Here is a 21,423-nt window from a genome sequence, read left to right as displayed (position 1 = left end):
TTTTATAACCCCAAAGACCCAGTGGAGTAAAAACCACCTGATTTATTCTACTCAAGCCCAGCATGGCATAAAGGTTAAGCAGCAAACCATTCACATACTTGAATTTCATGGAATCTGTATCCCACTGCCAAAAGCAAACAGTTCCATCAGCCCCAGTGGAGACCATGTACCTCAGGGAGCCTTTCACCATGGGACTGAACTGCAGGGAGGGAAGCAAAAATCACACACACAAACAGAGATTTAACAATTGTCCATCAACCTCTCAAAAAAGTGAATGTAAAATCTTGATTTATTTTGGATTTTTCACCTCAGGCTGCTGGAGCAGCTGTTGGTAAGTAACTTTTAGTGTTTACAAAGAATACCTCCCATAATTTAAGGTAAGTTTGTGGTCTGTGTTTCAATTACTGTGTTAAAAAAACCCCAATTCCTTCAGTGGTTTGGGTTTGATGTTTTCACTGACCACAATCATTCACTGAAAATCCTGTCAATGAATAAAATAATGAGCACAGCAGACTGAAAAAAGGGAAGTTGGAATAGACAGGTGTAGTTTAAAAACAATTAAGCAGAGCATGAGATGTGAGATAGTTTGAATGTGTAGCTTAGCATTATATGTAATTTTATAGGAATTTTATGGAAATTCCTCAGAAATAGTTCTTCAAGACATGGATTTATTGCTATGCACAGAGCAGAAAACTTTACAGACACAACTTGTTTAAACTGTTCACCAATTACTAGCATTGGAAAGTCATATAAATTGTACATAGCGCAATTATGGTATTGTTAAGAAATCTTAAATTAAAAAACCCACACACTGCAATAAAAGAAGTACCACAAGTATTTAGACATTAAAAAACCAAACTAAAAAATGCAATGAATGCCACAGAAAGTGCAGGTATGAAGATTACTCTCTGAGGCAGCATTTTTGAGAAAAAAAATCAAAATTATTTGTACTGAGCTCCACAAGCCACTCTTCAGCCCTCAAGACAAGCTGTTGGTCTCACTGGAAAACACCCCAAACCTGGATAATGAGCTGCTAATTTCTGTGTCAATTAAGGAATTTAAAACCAGACTGAATCCAAAGGACCAGCAAGAGCACATCATGCATCAAACTACCTTCAAACTTAAATACACAGGACAACTTTGTCCTTCTGAAATAACTCCTATTTTGGAGATTAAAACAAATACCCACACCTCAAAAGTTGTAGGAATAATATACAGGATCAGAAAACATTCACACAGAAGAGCAAATCATGTCTCCAGTAAGAAACAACAGGAGGACAGGATAACTCCCAGAAATTGCCTTTTGCTCCAACAACCCAAGTATTATACACAGTGATCTTGAAGTGAAAAAGTTCCTGTCATTATCTTCAGTTAAATACTTAGAAATTCCAGAGAGACAAGGAATTTACTTGCTTTTAAGCAGGTTTATCCTGTGATTTGACTTTGTTTTGACATGAATATTTACACATTCAGATTTCACTACTCCCATAGGCAGCCACAGAGAAATAATTTCAGTTTTTAATATTCAGGAGCACTTCAAAAACCCCATACCTGCAGTGAGGTAATGGATCCTGTGTGCCCATGGAGGACAGCAACTGGTGCACAAGTCCTCAGACACCAGACTCTGATCATCTTGTCACAGCTGCCAGCTGCAATCATGGTGTTCTCATAGTTCACAGCCATGTCAGAGATCTCTGCTGAATGTCCTCGTAAGGTGGCAAATAATCTGCCATTGTGGGTGGACCAGATCTTCACCAGACAGTCATCTGAGCCCTAGAGAGAAATATTCATGAAGGACAACTTCTGACATGCTTCTGACCCTTAATTACAGCAAATTGTTCCACTTGAGCAGAGTGAGGGAGCTGCATTTTCCCAGTATTGAGATTTATCTCCAGAAGTTTCAGCACAACACCCATTTCCAAGCTCTTTTCCTTGCATCATCTAAAACTATATTCAGATATTGGATTTATCTCATCAACTTACAGTAAATATTCTGTGTCCAGTCCTGTCAAATGCAACACAATACACAGAAGAGAGATGGCCAAGGATCCTCCTGTGCATCTTGACATGCTGGTACATAGTCCCTGGGAATGAGGTGCTGAACTTGGCATATCCAGTCAATTGCTTTGCTCGATGCACCTCCACTGGAACACAGAGCAATCACATCAAACAGGTCTGTTCTAAAACTTGGGTTTATTCAATTATCACTAATATTAAAAAGCCACCAGAAATTACTGTCAGATTGCATCAAGTCAGGCTTTGTGGTATCTGCAATTTTCTCTGTGTATTTTAGGTGTGCTCAGCAGCAGTGGGGAGAGGTGAGAGGAGCTTACCAAGGTTTGGGGGGGTGCCATAGTTCACAGGCATTTCAGGGGGTCTGCCTCGATGCAGAGCAGCAAATGCAGAGCCCTTCCAAACAGTGTTCCTGCAATCTGCAAAAACAGCTGAAGGTTATCAGAAATACTTTCTAAAAATGCCAAGAGAGCTGCAGCTCCAAAACACAGCAAAGAGCCCATCTAGACTGCTCTCAGACACAGGACTGAACCCACTAAAAACCAGGCACCAACTGCCCCAAAACCTTCCATAAACAACAAAAAGTTAAAGAGAAAAATACATTTAATAGCAACAGAAGGAGAAAAAATCAACACAACCAACCACCAAACTTTGAAATTACTCTTAAATCATGGTACCCCTGTAGTTCACGTGACACAAAACTAAAATTCCAACTGATTTTTAACGTTTTCCTGAATATTTATACAGGAATGTAATGAGTAGTTAATAATAGGAAGTTATTTCATATTACCAAACTTTGAAATTACCAAACTTTGAAATTACTCCTAAATGATGGTACCCCTGTAGTTCACGTGACACAAAACTAAAATTCCAACTGATTTTTAACGTTTTCCTGAATATTTATACAGGAATGTAATGAGCAGTTAATAATAGGAAGTTATTTCATAAGATGATCTCAAGAACCTTTCAGTAACTAAAGGGGATTTACAAGAAAGCTGGAGAGGAATTTTTCACAAAGGCTTGGAGTGAAAGGACAAGGGGGAAGTAGGACAAGTTTAGATGGGATGTTAGGAAGAATTTTTTCCCTGTGAGGGTGGGGAAGGAATTCCCAGGGCAGCTGGGGCTGCCCCTGGATCCCTGGCAGTGCCCAAGGCCAGGTTGGACACTGGGGCTGGAGCAGCCTGGGACAGTGGGAGGTGTCCCTGCCATGGCAGGGGGTGGATTGGGATGAGATTTAAGGTCCCTTCCAACCCAAACCATTCTGGGATTTTCTGGGACTTCACTTCCAAAGTGTCACTTGTGCCTTTCTCACACTCTTCCCCAAATCCTAAATCTGTCCAATGCCAAAGAATCAGCCCCACTTCAAACAGAGAACAGATCCTACCTTTTGCTGTCCGTAGCAAGGACTGTCTCCCCGCCCCAAGTAAGGAATTGACTCTGGAAATGCTGGGTGGGATCTCCTTATCCAGGATAGGGCCAATACGTTTGCAAATTTGTAATAAATGATCAGGAGCCACATGTTTGTTGGACAGCACCTGACAGAAATTCAAAGTTTAAAAATTAGGTTGGTACACCCAGAACAGATGGATCTAAAAGCATCAATATGCACAGGTATATTTGATAATTTTTTTAAAGTTCAACTTACAGAGAAAAATCAATTCTGTTAAGCTCTGATCTAGTAAATTCAGTGGGTACTCTGCAAGCAAGGGAGAGCTGTAATAAAAATAACTGGAGTAAAGTGACTCCTGCACATCAGTATTTTATTACTTGAAGCTTGCAGGAATCACCCCTGTGGCACCCTACACTGAGTGTCCTTCCCCAATTCACCCTGTGATTTGTACTAAAAACAAGAAATTAAATACAAACCCTCAGAACTGAAGATCATGCAGAATGTGGTTGCAATCAAGCCCAAGAATTTATGCAGCTACTCCTGGTAGTTGTTCAGTGAACTGCAAACCAGCAGGTTTGAGTACAATCTCTCTGGAAACAGTTTCCTTGAAGAACCAGTACCACAAAACCTAAGCCTGCCCTACTTCCTTAAACCAAAGGATCAAACCATTCCTCCCTACATTCAGGAATGATCCCACACTATCTGCATCAAGCAACCTAAAAAAAAACCACACCCCCACACACACTCAGATGTCTCAGACAAGAACAGATGTGTGCTGGTTTTGATGATTTTTCCCCCTTTTCTTTCTAGGAGTTCAATCTAAAAAATCCTTATTCTTATTGAGACAACCACAATAATGCAGAAGTTAAAGACACAAAGGAAGAGTTTAAACAGCTTTGAGTAGAGAAACCATCAGAATCATAAATTCAAGCGTTGGGGAGGTGTGAAGCAGCTGGGATTGACAGCCCCACACTTCCTGCAGTGTGACCTGGCCATGAAGAAACCAGTCAGCCCCAGCAGCAGCCCCAGAATTCCCAGGCAATCCCGGCAGGAGAGGCCACACCAGCTCAGGAATGTGGCCTCCTGCCCAGGTGCCTGAGAACACAGGCAGAACGAGCTGGTGCTGCTGATGCTGCTCCCTTGAAGGGCTGAGCTGGGATGAGCAAAGTGTCCCAACAGGGCTGCTCTGCTCACACAACAGTGGGAATTAAAATAAAAATAAAATACCACACACTGCCAGAAAGTTGGCCAAATGCACACAGAGCATTCAGAAAGTACAATTTAAGTCACAGCCTTGCACTTGCTTTTAATAATAAAATCCAGGTGTAAAGCTTGTGGGGCACAGGTTGTGCTGCTGGCAGGGTGGGAGGAGATAACATCACTAAAATAGTTCCCACTACCCCACAGGCAAATCTGCCCAAGCAAATCAGCCCATCAGATGCTTAAGGTTGATTATAAGAAACATTCTGGTGGCCCAAAGACTACAAAATGCAGTTTGACAGAATTTCCTTATCAATTTTGACTCTGGAATTGGTACAGAGCAGTACCAGCCACCAGACCCAGGACAGAAAGGTCAGCCTGCTTTCTGCCAAACACCAAAACCCTTTTTGTTTGCATGCCATCAGCAAGAAGTATATTTTCTAACAGATTTTCTAAATGCAGCCCTTGCACACAAAACCTTGCAATCCCTTTCTTTTTGAAGTAGTTTTGCTGAGATTTTGGAAGGAACAGTTTCTTTTAAAGATTTGCAATTCCATGCTGAGCAAAGTGGAATAGAAATAATTACACCACATGACTGATTTGTCTGTGGTCCCTGCAAATTCAGAGTGAGACCAAGGGGACAAGAGGTTCCCAGAGCCCCTCAAAAAACAGGAACTAAAACTCTGAGAAGATGAATTTAGATGTTCTGAAACACTACTGCCCTGAGCAGAGATTTCCTTTAAATTGTGCAGGAAGAAAGAAGTAGAAGCAGCACATGTTAAAGAATTAGTTTGACACTTGTATATGCAGAATAATCACAGTTTAAAAGCAGCCCTGAAATCAGAAAAACACACACATGGGATCTCCCAACACCCTGCTTTTTACCAGAAGAAATGGGGTAAGAAATCAACAATGAAGCAACAAAAAAAAACCTCCCAACAATTCTTTCTAAGCTTAATCCTACTTTCATCTTGCCTAAATTCAAGTCAGAGCTTGAAAATATTCCTGTTTAGCAAGGCCAGGCTTCTTAGTGACTTAAAAAAACTGATCTAAAACCTTCCTTGCTCAACTGACCACAACGACAAATATAAGAAATGGAATCACAATTATCATTTCAAGCAATGCTCACATAATTAAGAAAGTGTTTTAAACAACACTTCATTCCTTCTCTATGCAAATGTGATCCTGAGATCTTTAAGTGCTTCACAAGAGGGAGTTCACAGCAACAATCAGTCAATTAACCCGAAATGCCTGAGCCTTAGGTGGGAAAACGCAAGGACAAACAACTCTTTAAAGAAAACACTATCAAATAAAATAAAGCAGGACAAAAACCACACAGGGCAGGGCAGGCACTACTAGGCCATCACCCACTGGCATTCAAACTCTCTGCCACTTAAGAAGCAGCAAAATTAAGTCCCAAAACACAGCTCTGCCTTCTGTAAGAAACAATTCAGAACACACCACACCAGTCGAGGAAGGGAAGAAAGTAAATTTTGTGGAGAGATCATCCCCATCTTTGCAGCACTTTAGAAACAACCATGACCAGCGAGGAGCCAGCGATGTGAGCACATTCACAGTCACCACAAAGTGCCAACCCTCGGTTTCTGAACAGCGATTTCATTTCCTAATCTGTTGGAGGGGGCTGAAAGAAACCAACCAGAAAATAAATACCGACAAATCACAACGTGCCTCACAACCTGGTCCCTGAAACTCCGAAATGAAACCTCGCTGGAGATTGGCTCCTGCCTGCATGTAGGCAGTGGCATGTACCACTGCACAACGCCAAGCTCCACCTCTGCTATGTAAACAATATCCTCAATTTAAACCACCGCTTGTGTTTTTGTTAGTCTGATGTAAAGAAATTAAAGGCCCTTTCTAAAGTAATTCCAGTGTTCACAGGCAGGATGGTACAGGAAGGTGAAGATTTGGGCCTGCTCTTAAAGGTAGAGGGGGTCTAACATCAATGTCATCACCGTAAATAAAAGGGGTTTTTTTAAAGAGAAAAGTCTCACCAATTCTTCATAACTCCTATAATGCTCATTTCCTTGCCAATCCAACCTTTTGGGAAGCAACTAAATAAAGGAAAAACAAACAGAAAAACCGTGAGCGGTTAAAGGGGAAAGGAGGGATTACAGACCACATCCAAAACAATGTGTGTCGAGGGGGGGAAAAGTTGAGACAGCGGCAGAAACTTGAATGACTTGCAAAGGAAACTTTTGACTACAGCAAGATTTCATCAGAGCCCACACAGACCTGGTGCTGCTCCAGCTCCTGCACCAGCACCTGCAGAGGGAAAGGGGAAAAACACAAAGTCAGGGACAAGGCACGATCCGGCTCCCCCAGAGCGGGGGGCGCGGCTGCTCCCACCTCCCCCCGGCCCTCAGCGGGGAGCGCGGGGTGCCCGCGCCCGGTGAGCCCCGCACTCACCTTCAGCGCTCTCCGGCAGGGCCCGGTGCTCAGGAACCGGGCGATGAGGAAGTAAAGCTCTGTAAGAGACACGGCAAGAGACACGGGGGATGAGCCGGGGGGCGGCCGTGACCCATCCTTAGGGGGGGGGCAGGAAGATGGCGGCACCGGCGGCACCTCCTCACCCCGGCCCGCGGTGTTACCTGATTCAATGAGCGGCAGCGACGCGCCGGAGCTGGAAGAGGCCGCAGGCTCGGCCATGGCGGGCTGAGGGCGGCGGGCCCGGCTCGGCACGGCGCTGTCAGCGCCTCCCCTCCTCCCTCCCTCCCCTCACGGCCGCTCCCCCCGCTCCCCTCAGCGCTCCCTCCCTCCCTCTCCCCCCTCAGCGCAGCCTCGGCGGCGGCGCCGCCGCCATCGCCGCCGCACCACCCGCCACGGAGCCGCCGTCGACACCTCCGCCAGGAGCGCCCGCGGGGGGGCGGCGTAAAATAGTTCCCGAAGTACCGGGCGCTTCGAGCGCGCCGAGGGAACAGTGGTGAAGGAGTGTGGCCGCGGGGAATATACACGAAGGGAAGCGGGGTGGGTGGCGGGGGGGATGGTGGGGAAGGCGGCGGGTGAGGAGAAGGGGAGGAGGAGGCGCGGAAGGATCGCGCGAGGAAGGCGGCGGTGACGCGCACCGGGGGCGGGGCTGAGCGCGGCGAGGCGGCAGCGCTGAGGGGTGGCGGGGGAGAGGCGGCGGTGGCGGCCGCGGCGCTGCTCAGTTCGGCCCCGGGAACGGCGGTGCTACCGCCGCTGTTTCGGCCTTCCTAGCCCGGGACAGCCCTCCCGGGACCCGCGGCGAGGCACCGAGAGCCGGTTCATGGGGGCGATGCAGTGACGGAGCGGACGCCGTGTGCCGCCAGGCCAGGGCCTTTGCCTCGAGTGCCGTGTCCGGCTCTGGGCTCCTCACTGTGAGGATATCGAGGGGTTGCAGCTTATCCACAGAAGGGAACGGAGCTGGGCAGGGGCTGGAGAATCCCTGAGGGAGCTGGGCAGGGGCTGAGGCTGGAGCAAAGGAGGCTCAGGGGCCCTTGTGGCTCTGCACAAGTCCCTGCCAGGAGGGCACAGCCGGGGGGGTCGGGCTCTGCTCCCAGGGAACAGGGACAGGAGCAGAGGGAACGGCCTCAGGCTGGGCCAGGGCAGGCTCAGGTGGGACACGGGGAGAATTTTTTCGCTGAAAGTGTGATTAAACATTGGAATGCGCTGCCCAGGGAGGTGCTGAAGTCCCCATTCCTGGAGGAGTTCAAGGAACGACTGGAAGTGGGGCGTTGACAAAGGGTTGATCAGTCAAAGGTTGGACTCGATGATCTCAGAGGTGTTTCCAAAGCTAAATGATTTCGTGATAATGTGATTCAAAGTGCACTGCGCCGCGTGGTGCCCAGTGTGTGCCATGCCTGCAGGGATTTGGGAGCATCAATGCTGTGTCCTTGTCAGAGTTTAGGGCTGGCCCAGCCTCTGCTGTGACAGCAGACCCCCTTGCGGGCTCTGGGCACCTGGGCATCCCCAAACACCAGCTTGGAGAGGGGCATTTCCAACACCACAGCTCTGCTCCCCTGGCATCACTGAGCCAAAAAAAGGCAGCTCTGCCCCCATGCCTGTGCCACCTCGAGCCTGGCTCCTGGAGGCAGGATTTTGGGAGCCAGGACATCGAGCTGTGAGGAGGCTCCAGGATGGGCAGAGGGATGGAGCAGCTCTGCTGGGAGGAAAGGCTGGCACAGCTGGGATTGTTCACCTGCACAGGAGAAGCTTTGGGCTGAGCTCAGGGTGGCCTTGCAGGGCCTGCAGGAGCCCCAGGAAAGCTGGAGAGAGACAATTTCCAGGGCATGCAGGGACAGCACACAGGGAATGGCTTCACACTGAAAAATTACAGGTTCAGATCAGATATCAGGAAGAAATTCTTTGTGAGGGTGGGCAGGCCCTGGCACAGGGTGCCCAGAGCAGCTGGGGCTGTCCCTGGATCCCTGGCAGTGCCCAAGGCCAGGTTGGACACTGGGGCTGGAGCAGCCTGGGACAGTGGGAAGTGTCCCTGCCATGGCAGGGGTGGCACTGGATGGGCTTTCAGGTCCCTTCCAACCCAAACCATCCTTTATCTTCTTTCTTTCCCACAGCTGTTTCCCAGCCATACCCAGTATGAATGCTGATAAAAACAGCAATGGCTGCACTCGTGTTACATTTTAAATCCAAGGTCTTGGCCTATTTCATTCCCCACCTTTAGTACCTTAAAATGCATTTTTAGAACCTTGAAGTAAATTACTTTTATGTCTCATTCACTTAACCCAAACAATTACTAGTAATATACAAAGACAACAGAGTATGTTCCAAGAAATAAGTTTTGTTTTTTGTTCTCCTGCTGTTGTATTTTGGATCAGATTGTGCTCCACTGGATTCAAATCTGCATCAGCTCTCACTCCAGTCCTTAGCTGAAGAGCAAATAAATCTGGTATCACACAGGACAGAGTAATATTGAGAAGTTACAATAAATTAAGCAGTGGGTGATAGATGTGAGGGACATGCTGAAAGTGCACAGGATCACAGCACCAGAGACCCAAAACACATAAAAAGACACTGTGTAAAAGCAGGGATGAGTGGTTATTTTAGGGGATTTACCTGCAAGTTTATTATTTATTTAACTGGTGGGTTGAGCTTGCCAAAACCAGAGAGTAAATAATATCATAGAGCTAGATCTTGTTACTATTAAATTAAACCAACAAATATGAGGGGGATGGTTGGGGGAAGTGAGTTAGAAAAGTGGCATCAATTTCCAATTTTGAAATATCCAAGAACTTGAAGCCAAAGCCAGGTGTGCTCTGTGAGGAATGGAACAGGAGCAGGTTGTGCTCTAAGGCTGGGAGGCTTCCTATAAAAAAGTTAAAGATTGCTAAAGTATTGAATGGTAAAAATGGTAAAATCTTCTTGAAATGAGAATATTGATTAAGAAAGCAAATCAGAGGTGAAACTGAAGTGGCTTTTTTTAGAAATAACTGCAACAATTTGAAAAAGGCACTAAAAATGTACAGGAAGCAGGTACTGGGCTTGCAGGTGTTACTTAGGAGCATAAACAAATTCTGGGGTAAGAGGAAAAAAAAAACCAACAAAGAACAAAGTGTTAGTGTTTGAGCTTGGCTCCTCCCAGGACAAGGTGGCAGTTGTCTGGCTGGCATCTGACACTCACTCATTATTGACTTTTTTAAAAGCAAACAGCAGCAGCACAAAGCTCTCAGCTTTCAAACTGCAAGTTTAGACCAACACTGCAATTCTGCAGTCCCTGAACTGCCACCCATCTCTTGAAAAGTACAACTTTAACACTCTGAAGGACACAGTTACAAACCCAAACCACAGCACTCAGATTATGAGTTCACAGTCAATACAGGAGCTATGGAAACATCCTTTCATAATCAAGATTTATTTGGCTTTTGTTTGGTGATCACAAACACTATCAACAATTTTACAATTGTTTTTATTCACACAGCTTTTTTTAATCTAAAAACTAATTGTTTTTTTTTTCTAGCACTATTTCAAATATTTTTCACTCAATCTTTGTAGACAAGCTGTCCTTGAAAACTAGATGTGAAGTTCCAGTATCTCAAATATTGACATAACAAGTTCCATCTGCCAAGCAGAAACTTTTACTTAAGACAGTATTTAAAGATATAAAATCAAAGTTTCCAATCTTTTGCATCACAGCTACAAAGTTGTTGGAAAAAAATAAAGCTGCAACTACCAAAAATAACTTTGTCACTGATATACATCACTCAGCAAGGAATCCAGCACTAGGGAGCAGTTTTATTAGATAAGCAATTCTACTGATGGTACAACCATAGAGAAAGATAAATAACTAAAATGTTAAGACATTCTCAACACATCATTATGAATTCCAAAGTCTGATCTGTGTTATGCTTCATTTTATAGGATAGAAAACTGTCCCTTGGAGTCTGTGGAACGTGAGGCTTAATCAAGGCCTCAATGCCCTCTGCTTAATTAACACACTGTTAATTTCTGGTTTCATAGAAAACAGACAACCAGTACATGATTTTACCACTTAAAAAAAGCATTTACACTTATCTAAATATGTAAAAAAATGGGTTGAGTTGGGATTCTCTCCTTTTTAAAAATGTGTTTTCTAGAACTACTAAAAAACTTGCATTTACAAAATAGTTGATAAAAATATTCCTCTGAATTGTACAAGAAGAACGGTTTAAGGACCACCAGTTCCAGATGTGGGAGCAGGTGTCACTCAGACTTCACTTCTTTCTCTGCAGCTGCATCAGGTGCTGGGGTCTGAAAAGGGGAAAAAAAACCAGAACAATTCAGTGCAGGAAGTTTTTAGTGGCTCTGATTAGTTTGGAGTGGTTTTAATGCACATTAAACCCTGCACAGAATAACCCTGACTTGTTCTTGCAGATTTCTCTTGGATCATGACCTGCTAAACCAAGCTTCACAAAAAGGCTTTTTGGAATCCCCAGGATGGATTTCAGGATGTTGATTTGTTACTAAACACACACTGCAAAGCATTTTAATTTTAATTGCATTACTGCCTTCATGACAGAAAAAACTTCAGCTTTTACACAATACCTATCAGGTGTTTAGAAAATCCATGAGATAACACTTGATGACTTTAAATTTCAGTGCCACACTTCAAATATTCTTCAAATCTTAACCCTGTTTGAATTCTTAGCAAACAATAACATCCCACAGGACAGACTCTGCCTCTTCTGGACTTTGGTATAAAATTACACCTGGAATTTTGGGCGGTGTGACCAATCATCATCCATTCCTTGTAAATTTACATAATCTCTGCACAAGTGAACTAAAGGGACCCCAGGTGGGAATGCTGCCAAATTTGGTTCCACTGCTGACACTTTACAAGCACAAATTAAAAGACTGCAATAATGCCAAAAATTGACTCAGCTGAAGAACTCTTTAGTTAGAGCACAACTTTTTCACACTGGAAGCTTGCAAATGACAAACTGTTATCCCAGAGTAAATCCTCCTGCTCACTGAAGTACCGTCCTGTGCCTTCCCAAATAAAAACCAAAATATTCCACTGAACCAAAACCAAACCAAAATAAAAAACCAAAATACTCCACTGAACTCCTGAAAATGTTTGTCACAGAAACCTGACACCAACCCCAGGCCCATTATTCCCTCACTTGTGTTTCATCCCTGCAGATCTGGGTGTAAATTTGTAACTATGTCTGCATTGCAGGAGTGTAGTGCAGAGTGGAGGATGCTCCAAGTGACCTGAGCCACGACTCTCCAAAAAGTTCAGCCACTCTGGCACTGTGGTGCAGCAAGACTCACCTGGCACAGCAACAACTCAATTGTTGTACTTTGTCCCTGCACCAACCTGTCCCTTCTCCCAGCAGGGTCTGTCAACGGCACCTCAACTTTGCAACTCTGGGTTTTCACTCAAGACTCTTTCCAGACCCAAGAAAAAGAATATTTCATTTGTCAAGAAAATTTTGTAGCAAAAAAAAAAAAAAAACCCAACACCCCAATTTCTCAATAACAGCAAAACCCAAACCCAGCCCTCCACACTTCACCTCCTCAGTTTTAGCTTCCCCATTCTCTGCAGGCAGGTTGTCCTTTGTCTGCTCTTGGTTTGTCTCTTCTGTCTGTTTTCCTTTAGGCCCCTTCTTCCCCTTTGATGGAGCTTTCTTATCCTCAGATTTATCCTACAATGAAATACATTTCCAGTAAGTCAATTGTTATGACCTTCCAGGTAAACCTTGAAAACAATAAAAACCACAAAACAAAGATAGATTTGCTAAGCTACCAACAGCTCCTGATCACCCACTTATAAAATATTTCAGAATTATATAATTGCAACACACTGACTTCTATATCTCAAATGCCAAAATATATTTTTCTTCATTAATATTTATTTTAAAAGCCCACTAAGTAACTCCATAATGAGCTAACTTCTCACAAGTAGAAAAAAATACTGAGGATTGTTTTAAAAACAGAGGAAAGTTTTAAAAACTGACGAAGTTGATGCAAAAAAGGGTGGTTTTTTGATGAATCAAATAAAAAAGCTTTGACTGTTAATTAATAGCTTGAAGTAGCTATAAGCAGAAAATCTGTATCACACATGTCAGTCAACATCAATGAGCAGCAGTAAGTGCAGATGCATCACAGACACTGCAAACAAAAAGGAAATTAATTATAACTCAGTAGCATTGGAAAGCTTCCCCAAATTCTTTGGGCTTACAGCCCTGAGAGTGGGAACACACTGACACTCAAACCACCAGAATGAAGGTGGGTTCCTCATCAGTTACTGCTCAAGAGGATTAATGCAATGAAAACATCAGGAAGTCTGCAAAGATGATGAGTTTATCTGAAATTAGACAATCACAGAAAAGTTTGGGCTGAGAAGGGATCTTAAAGATCATCTCATCCAATCCCCAACACCTCCAAGCCCCAGTGTCCAACCTGGCCTTGGGCACTGCCAGGGATCCAGGGGCAGCCAGAGCTGCTCTGGGAATTCCATCCCAGCCCCTGCCCACCCTCACAGGGAGCAATTCCTGCCCAATATCCCATCCAGCCCTGCCCTTTGGCAGTTTGAAGCCATTCCCTGTCACTCCAGCCCTTGGAAATTGTCTCTCCTCATCTTTCTTACCAACTCCCTCCAGGTACTGAAAGGTCACGATGAGGTCACCCCAAAGCTTTTAATCAACACATCACTAAGAAAAGCTTAAGATGACAAAGGAACACTTAACAACACAAACAGCAGCAAGACAAAAGACACAAAGCCTTTTTTAATTCTCCCAAAAAGCAAAGAATTTTACACCTCGCTTATTTTCACTGTGAAAGCTGTGCTGAAAAATTCAAAGATCATACAAAGCCACTTTCTTACACACAAACGCCTGAAAGCTTGACCACGTGAATGGAAGTTCATGAGGTTTTTGAGTGTCTAATACAATTTTTTCCCTGTCCTAACACGCTGCTTGAAAACATCAGTAGGTGTGTTTTATCCCCTCTTGTTCCACAGAGGAAATACAACGCTATGCACAGAATCATTCCGTTTGGAAAAGTCCTCCAAGATACTCCAACTTTAACTGAGCACCACCCTGTTAACCAGAGCAGAGCAAACAACATCCCGGCCTACCCTTGGACACCTCCAGGGATGGTGACTTCACCCCCTCCCTGGGCAGCTTTTCCAATGCCTGCCCAGCCTTCCTGTGAAGAAATTCCTCCTGATGTCCTAACACAGTCGCTGTGACAGTCAGGTAAGTTCCACCCAATACCAACCCACAATGTAACACGCATGGATCCGTGCCCACACTTCCGTGCAATGCCTGGAGCTTAACAAGGCTCTACAGCCACGGTGGTGGAATGTACCTGTAAATACTGGCAAAAGCACATCAAAACAACACTTCAGCCAAGTTCCCACAAGGAATAAAACCATTCCAGCACGATGCACCGAGGACACCACGCGGGATACCCCCAGGCACCACCTCCTCTCCCTTCCCTTTTCCAATTCACTCTCACCTTCGCCGGTAACTTTTTAGGTTTCGGCTCTGCTTTGGCAGGCGCGGGTTTCTGAGGAGAGAGAATAAGTCAGGCGTGGATCCAGCCCTCGGGGACCCGTCCCGGGCACGGCCTCCCGCCCATCCCGCAGGGCCCCGCCGCTCGGCACTTACCGCGGAGAGCCGCGCCGATCGCCGCTTGGGCTGCGGGGGACACACGGACGGACACAGGGACAGAAAGAGAAGGGCGTGAGGGGCGGGCGGGCCGGGCAGCCCCGCCTGCCCCACCGCCCTGCTCGCTCCTTACCTCCTCAGGGGCGTCCCCGTCCGCCACCGTCACCTGCAACACACCGAGCGCGTCAGCGAGCGGGGCGGCACCGGCCCCGGCCCCCGCCCGCTCCTTCCCGGACCGCGAGTCCCGCCGAGTCCCCCCGAGCCTCCCTCCCCCACGCCCTGCCCCCCTCCCGGCACAAGGGGAAGGCGCCGGCCCCCGGTACCGCCCGCTGAACCGGAGCCCGCGGCGCGGCCGCTTCCCGCCGAGCCCGCTCCCCACGCGCCCCCGGCCGTCCCCTCCCGGCGGCTCCGCTCGCTGCCGCCCGCCTTCACCTTCCTCTTGGGCATCTCGACGCTCCGGGCCGCGACCCCCGCGGCTGCGGCTGCTCGTGTGGCGCGGCTGCTGCTGCGAGCGAGCGCTGCTGCTGCGGCCGCCTGCGCGCCCCAGCCCGGCTGCGCAGCGGAGCCGCCGCCCCCCTCCCCATCCCAGCAGTGCCAGCGGCGCCGCAACAGGATCCAGCCGGATCGGCGCGCGCCCCGCCCCGCCCGAGCGCACCGCCTCCCCATTGGCCCGCCCGCGTCACGTGCCCCGCGCGCGCGACCCCGCCTGCCCTCAGGCCGGCGCTGTGAGGCGGCGGCGGTGCGGGGCCCATGGCGGAGAGCGGCGCCTGGCTGCTGGTGCTCAGCGCCGTGTTCCTCTGCAACGCGCTCAAAATCCTGCTGCCCTCCTGCTCCTCCCTCGTGAGTGATGGCGCCGGTGGGGGAAATGGGAGGATGGCTGGGAAGGGAGCCGGCGGGGCGTTAAGGGGTTCTCCCAGCACAGGGGGGAGCGGTGCCGGGGCCCCGGCGGGGACGGGCGGGGTCTGGTCGTGCTGCCGGCCTTGCAGAGGAGAAGCTGGTGCTGGAGCGTAGCCCCGGTTTCTGCGGGATGAGTTACCGCTGTGTTCAGTGGTGCTCCTGAGCCTCCGGCCCTTGGGATGCATCGCGGAATCATGGAATGGTTTGCGCTGGAAGGAACCTTAAGGATGATCCGCTCCCACCCCCCTGCCATGGACAGGGATCATTCCCGCGGGCTTGGCTGCTCAGAGCCCCGTCCTGGCTGCTCCTGAACTCCTCCAGGGATGGGGCAGCCACAGCTTCCCAGTTTTTGGGGTAGGAAGGACAGCTTTGCTCAGTCTTGCGTGTTTTCAACAGATGGACGTGCCCATTGTTGAGATGGGAGATCAGTGGATACGGAGATTAAGGAGTTAAGTCATTGTAGGAATAAATCTCAATAATCTGATTAGGGTGCCCCTGTTCTGATCTGAAGCATTCCTGTGGAAGCGTGGATAATGGAATTGAGGACAAATAAATTCTGTGACTGCCAGATAAACTCACATGTGTACAAAGATGCTGAAATCCCTGTAGATCTGCTCTGCCGTGGAAATAACTTCACTGGCACAGAGATCAGTGTGCGTTGTTCAAAAATGGACAAAAATCCTTTAAACCCTAAATCACCGTCAGCAGTTTGGGAAGCTGAACTCAGTGTTGCTAGAGGTGAGTGATGAAAGAACCATTTGAGGAGAGGCTGAGGGCATTTGGTTCCTTCAGTCTGGAGGAGGCTGAGATTGGGATCTGCAGCTCCTCCCGAGGGACAGCTCCAATCTCTGCTCTGGCACAGGGACAGCACCCAGGGAGCAGCTGCAGCTGGGCCAGGAGGGATTTAGGGAAAGGTTCTTCCCCCAGAGGGTGCTGGGCACTGCCCAGGGAATGGGCACGGCCCCGAGGCTGCCAGAGCTCCAGGAGCCTTTGGACAGGGATGCCCAGGGGGGGATTTTGGGGGGTTTGGGCAGAGACAGGGCTGGGACTCAATTCCTTGTGGGTCCTTTCCAACTTAGGATATTCTAAGATTCTCTGAAGATCTCTGCTCAGCCTTCTGCTGTGGTTTGAGGCTGAAGATGGTGTTAATGCTCTCACTGTCTGCAGGCCTGAACAGCATCCATGGGGAAATAAATTACATGTGTCTTGGGGAAGCTGGAAGATTTTCTAAGGAACAGCAAGAAAAAGATTTTGTGTCCTTTTGTGCCTGCATTTCTGTGGCAAACAGAGTTCATGAACCGACAAGCAGGTGGTGCCTCAAGAAAAGAAATTAGGAAAGTAAAAGGAAGGGAGAAAATGTTGGAATACTTGCCTGCTGGATTTCCTGCACCTCAATGAAAGGGCCTTTTCTATGGCAAGCTTTTGAGATCATACTTTATACACACTAAAGCAAATCAGTGGGATCCTGGACCAGGAATTGATCATTTCCTTCACTTCTCAGATATCCAGGCTGTTGCAGAAGGATGCAGAGCAGGAGTCCCAGATGAGAGCTGAGATCCAGACCATGAAGCAGGAGCTTGCCACCATCAGCATGATGGACGAGTTTGCCAGATATGCCCGGCTGGAGAGGAAGATCAACAAAATGACAGACAAGCTCAAAACCCACGGTACAGTGCCATGGCTGCTCCTGCTCCACAAGGAAAAACATGTTCTGTTTCTGAAAAGCTGCCAAGAGCATTTTCAGCTTTAAGTATTTATCCTTCAAACTTGCCTTCCCTCTTTCCTCTTTCCTTTCCTCCCCTCCTCCCCCCTCCCCTTTCTTTCCCTTTCTTCCTCTCCTCTCTTTTTTTCTCTCTTTTCTTTCTCTCTCTCCCTCTCCTTCTTTTTTTTTTTCCTCTTTAAACTATTTGAAAATCTTACCTGTGTCTTTTCAGGAATTTCCTGGGCTTTACTGTGTAATTTTTTATTCTTTCTCAGTGTTGCCCATCACTGAATCCTGTTTTGAGTAAGTCAAGGTAGAAATTACAGTGTGATACAGAGCTGGCAGTTTGCTGTAAAAGGGTGTTTTTAATATAGCTATAAATCATTTGGAAAGAGATTTTTAAACAGGGTAATGTCCAGCCTTAAAGAGTGAAATATTAAAGAATTACTAATTTAATGTAATTATAATTCATTATTATAAGCAATGGAAACTAATATTTTCTTTTTCTTTAACAGTGAAAGCACGAACTGCCCAATTGGCCAAAATAAAGTGGGTCATAAATATTGTATTCTACATATTGCAGGTAAGTCAATATTTTGTTATGGATGCAACTTAACCCAAATGCTCAGTAGTGTTACAATTCTCTCTTGCTTTATTGGCCTGTATCTGGTCACTCAGGGCTCCTCCAGCCCAGGGAGGAGCTGGAGCTGCTGCAGAGAGCCCAGAGGAGGCTCCAGGATGGGCAGAGGGATGGAGCAGCTCTGCTGGGAGGAAAGGCTGGCACAGCTGGGATTGTTCACCTGCACAGGAGAAGCTTTGGGCTGAGCTCAGGGTGGCCTTGCAGGGCCTGGAGGAGCCCCAGGAAAGCTGGAGAGAGACAATTTCCAGGGCATGCAGGGACAGCACACAGGGAATGGCTTCACACTGAAAAATTACAGGTTTAGATCAGACATGAGGAAGAAATTCTTCTCTGTGAGGGTGGGCAGGCCCTGGCACAGGGTGCCCAGAGCAGCTGTGGCTGCCCCTGCATCCCTGGCAGTGCCCAAGGCCAGGCTGGACACTGGGGCTGGAGCAGCCTGGGACAGTGGGAGGTGTCCCTGCCAGGGCAGGGGTGGCACTGGAGGACCTTTAAATTCCTTCCAGCCCAAACCATTCTGTAATTCCAAGGACACAGAGCTTGGCAGACAGAAAGAGTTTCTGGAACTGGAAGGGAAATGATGATACATTCTGGTAGTTGAGGATGGAAGGAGTTTAACTTTCATCTCAACTCTGTGTTTGTGGTTTTGAGGGGACAAGATTGGAGTTTGTCTTAGCTCTTTAATCACTGGGGTTTTTTTTTAATATATGGCCCCAAATCAAGGAAGGTTCTGCTATATGTAAATTCTGGCTTTGAAACCAAAATACACTTCTGCTGAGGATGCAGTTCTGCACCTCCAGCTGCCACACATTTCCCCACGGTGCCTCATCAGATTGTCTGAGTAGTTCTGACTGATGCCAAAGAATTTGCTAAACAAGGATGGCAGTGCTCAGCCTGAAGATTTCCTTAGGGGACTGTTAAATGAGTTGAACTCCTTGTAGGCAAAAATTCAGGTTAAAAAGGGTCATCAGAATTTTAACAAATGCTATGACTGTGTTTGACTCTGCTGGATTGAAAAGAGGATCTTGAAAGAAAGATCCCCCTGCAACCTCCTAATACTGTGTATAAATTTAAGGTCATCTAAAATCTAAAAATATTTTGAAGAAGATAACAAAGAAACAATTCCAGATAGCACTGGGAATGTATTTGGTGTGTGTTATTATCCAAAGTAATAAAAGGATTCCCATTCCAGGCTGCCCTGATGATCTCTCTGATCTGGAAGTACTACTCTGAGCCTGTCACCGTGCTTCCAAGCAAGTGGTTGGCTCCCCTGGAGCGCCTGGTGGCCTTCCCTACAGGAGTGGCAGGTGAGGAAAGGGACATGGCCAGTCCCCAGAGCATCCAGGGATTAACTGCAGCTGCTTCCCTGACTCCCAGAGCACAGCTTCAAGTCTCTCAGCAGCTCTTCCATGTGTGGTTCTGGTTTCTTGAAGTGCTCGTGGAATTTTATCATTTTTATTTCCACCCAAACAGAGCATTGCCCTTCTCTGTATTGAATAGATCCTGGGCAAGATTTAAATTAGAAAATCAGAAAATCACCCAAAAGGGAATTTTCTTCACAGGTGTGCTATGAATTGCTATGTGCTCACAAAACAACTGATTTCAATTTCAGAGGACATTCACTTTTTACATCTCTCAAATCCTGAATTTAGCTTCAAGCAAAGCATTCTGCCAGGCCTTAAAATGAGGTATTTTCTCTTGGGTCTGTAGCAGATGGTTTTAGCTCTGTATTTGGTGCTCTTTTCCCAAGACAATCCAGAATTTTTTGCAACCAGCACTGATTTTCCTCCCAACTCTTGTATCTCCCTTTTGTATACAAAGATTTTTGTTCCTGTTGGCCCCATGAGTTCTGAATTTAATTTTTTACACTTCCAAGGTGTTTGCAGCTGCACAGGTTCCTCAGAGTTATTGATCCAACAACTTCAATTGTGGTTTCTCCCTCTTTTGCAGGAGGTGTGGGAATCACCTGCTGGCTCGTGGTCTGCAATAAGGTTGTAGCCATCATGCTGCACCCCTTCAGCTGAAGGAATCCCAGCAAGCCATGGACTCCCCAGCTGCATTTACATCATCACTGGTTTAAATTAATTAAAAAAAAAAAAAAGGGACAGTTATCTTTCATGAGACAAGGTCTGAGACAATCCTTGTTACTCCAGTTGGATATCTGTCAGACCTTAGGATTCTTTTGGTTTCACTTCTCCCAGAGTTTGTCTTTCATTTTGGAAAGAACAGCACTGCTGGTTATTATAAAACCTCATTTTGGGTTTAGTCATGGCAGAACCATAAGGTTTTGTCATGGCCTGTTGTCACCAACATCTAAAAGTGTTGGGTTTGTGGTTTTAAATTGGAAATGTGCTGGCTTTAGGAATTAATTTGGGAGCTTGGCTGTTCCTTTGCTGTGAAATGTGGAAGCTTCACCCTGAGGTGGGATCATGTTGGGGGGTGCACAGGCAGACGTTGTTTGCTTGACTTGGGCCAAAAGAGAATTTCCTTTGGATTTTTTACCCTGAAATCAGAATATTCTTGAACTCTCCTATAAAAATAGATGAGTTAAGTCAAGATTTTTATCTCTCAAGAGGTTTTTTTCAGCTGCCAAGCACAGGCTGCTCTCAGTGAAGCAGAAGACAGTGCTGTTCCTGCAGGGGGGATGCTGATGGAGCTTCTCACTCTGGAATTCCCACAGGAATGACTCCTCTGCTATTCCAGGGCCTTTTCCTCCCTGCAGGAAGGGAAGGAAGGGGCCAGGACCCCTCCAAAATTGTTCAAAAGGTCAGGTTGTGTTGTGTGTATATATATATGGATTAAATATTTTTGTTTATTTGTTTTAATGTTAATTTAAAAATTGGGATTTTATATTAGGAATTGCATTTAGCCTACATGAAAATAAATATCAAGGAAAAAATATTGTGATTGAATGTTATGTAAAATTGTGATTTTATTAAGGAAATAAAGCTTTTCAACCCATCTTAGGTTCTTTCATCTCTTTTTTAATGTTAACTGCAGCTTTCCTAAACAACCCACAAAAACCCCAAATAAGCAAACCCAAAATGACAAAACAAACCCCAAACTTACCAAAATCCATGCCAAAACAACAGCCCCTGTCTTTGTGCATAAGGAAATATTGTTTGAAGCAACTCAACTAAATAATTTTTTTAATTATTTGAAATGTTACTGCAACAGGTTCAGCTCTGAATGTCTCTGATCTTTAAAAACTTTTGTAGTGTAATTTTGGACATTTTTTAAAGTGCAACTGCCTTTAAAAATTAACAGAAATCCCCCTAATTTTTCTGAACTTCACTTGAATTTAGCAAGTATTTAATAAATTAGTGTGAGGAACAAACCCCAATCCTCCCCCTTGCTTACATAACTTTAAACAAGGATTTTTAGAGGCTTTTTGGGGACTGGCTATGCCTGACTTCTCCAAAACAATGCTTTGCTCTTGCACATTCATCTCTGCATGTCAGCTGGGGAAGTTACCAGGCAAACTGCTTTGATAAGT

General features: G+C 46.2%; 3 protein-coding genes across 3 annotated transcripts in view; 1 reads left to right on the top strand and 2 right to left on the bottom strand.

Moving 5' to 3' along the window:
- Nucleotides 1–7,282, bottom strand: part of BRWD1 (bromodomain and WD repeat domain containing 1) — a 44,213-nt gene extending 36,931 nt beyond the window's left edge. Inside the window, exons 1-9 of the mRNA XM_066545556.1 lie at nt 7,213–7,282; nt 7,031–7,089; nt 6,857–6,886; nt 6,616–6,675; nt 3,398–3,548; nt 2,334–2,432; nt 1,984–2,144; nt 1,552–1,773; nt 99–199 (exon numbers count right to left, since the gene is read on the bottom strand). Coding sequence (XP_066401653.1) covers nt 99–199; nt 1,552–1,773; nt 1,984–2,144; nt 2,334–2,432; nt 3,398–3,548; nt 6,616–6,675; nt 6,857–6,886; nt 7,031–7,089; nt 7,213–7,270 — 941 coding nt within the window. The 5' untranslated portion in view covers nt 7,271–7,282. The remainder of the gene's footprint in view (nt 1–98; nt 200–1,551; nt 1,774–1,983; nt 2,145–2,333; nt 2,433–3,397; nt 3,549–6,615; nt 6,676–6,856; nt 6,887–7,030; nt 7,090–7,212) is intronic.
- Nucleotides 7,283–10,432: 3,150 nt separating this feature from the next.
- Nucleotides 10,433–15,266, bottom strand: HMGN1 (high mobility group nucleosome binding domain 1). The gene is made up of 6 exons (XM_066545555.1): nt 15,124–15,266; nt 14,825–14,857; nt 14,692–14,721; nt 14,540–14,590; nt 12,592–12,723; nt 10,433–11,326 (listed from the first exon to the last, which is right to left on the bottom strand). Exons 1-6 carry the CDS (start codon nt 15,136–15,138, stop codon nt 11,279–11,281), a joined length of 309 nt encoding a protein of 102 aa, XP_066401652.1. The 5' UTR covers nt 15,139–15,266; the 3' UTR covers nt 10,433–11,278.
- A 118-nt stretch (nt 15,267–15,384) lies between these two features.
- Nucleotides 15,385–20,888, top strand: GET1 (guided entry of tail-anchored proteins factor 1). Its single transcript, XM_066571695.1, has 5 exons — nt 15,385–15,531; nt 17,090–17,255; nt 17,806–17,873; nt 19,120–19,234; nt 19,878–20,888. Exons 1-5 carry the CDS (start codon nt 15,442–15,444, stop codon nt 19,949–19,951), a joined length of 513 nt encoding a protein of 170 aa, XP_066427792.1. The 5' UTR covers nt 15,385–15,441; the 3' UTR covers nt 19,952–20,888.
- Nucleotides 20,889–21,423: the final 535 nt, after the last annotated feature.

Source organism: Molothrus aeneus, chromosome 2 (assembly GCF_037042795.1).
Source record: "Molothrus aeneus isolate 106 chromosome 2, BPBGC_Maene_1.0, whole genome shotgun sequence".
Taxonomy (NCBI): domain Eukaryota; kingdom Metazoa; phylum Chordata; class Aves; order Passeriformes; family Icteridae; genus Molothrus; species Molothrus aeneus.
The sequence above is the reverse complement of the archived record's forward strand: the minus strand, read 5'-3'. Positions and strand labels throughout refer to the sequence as shown.

Bases quoted from the DNA above. Each gene is read 5' to 3' on its own strand.
- GET1 (XM_066571695.1), top strand. From the start codon at position 15,442: ATGGCGGAGAGCGGCGCCTGGCTGCTGGTGCTCAGCGCCGTGTTCCTC. The intron at 15,532-17,089 runs GTGAGTGATGGC...TTCACTTCTCAG, and splicing joins TGCCCTCCTGCTCCTCCCTC to ATATCCAGGCTGTTGCAGAA. The intron at 17,874-19,119 runs GTAAGTCAATAT...TTCCCATTCCAG, and splicing joins TTGTATTCTACATATTGCAG to GCTGCCCTGATGATCTCTCT.
- HMGN1 (XM_066545555.1), bottom strand. The intron at 14,722-14,824 runs GTAAGGAGCGAG...TGTCCCCCGCAG, and splicing joins ACGGGGACGCCCCTGAGGAG to CCCAAGCGGCGATCGGCGCG. The intron at 12,724-14,539 runs GTGAGAGTGAAT...ATTTCATTGTAG, and splicing joins CTAAAAAGTTACCGGCGAAG to GATAAATCTGAGGATAAGAA.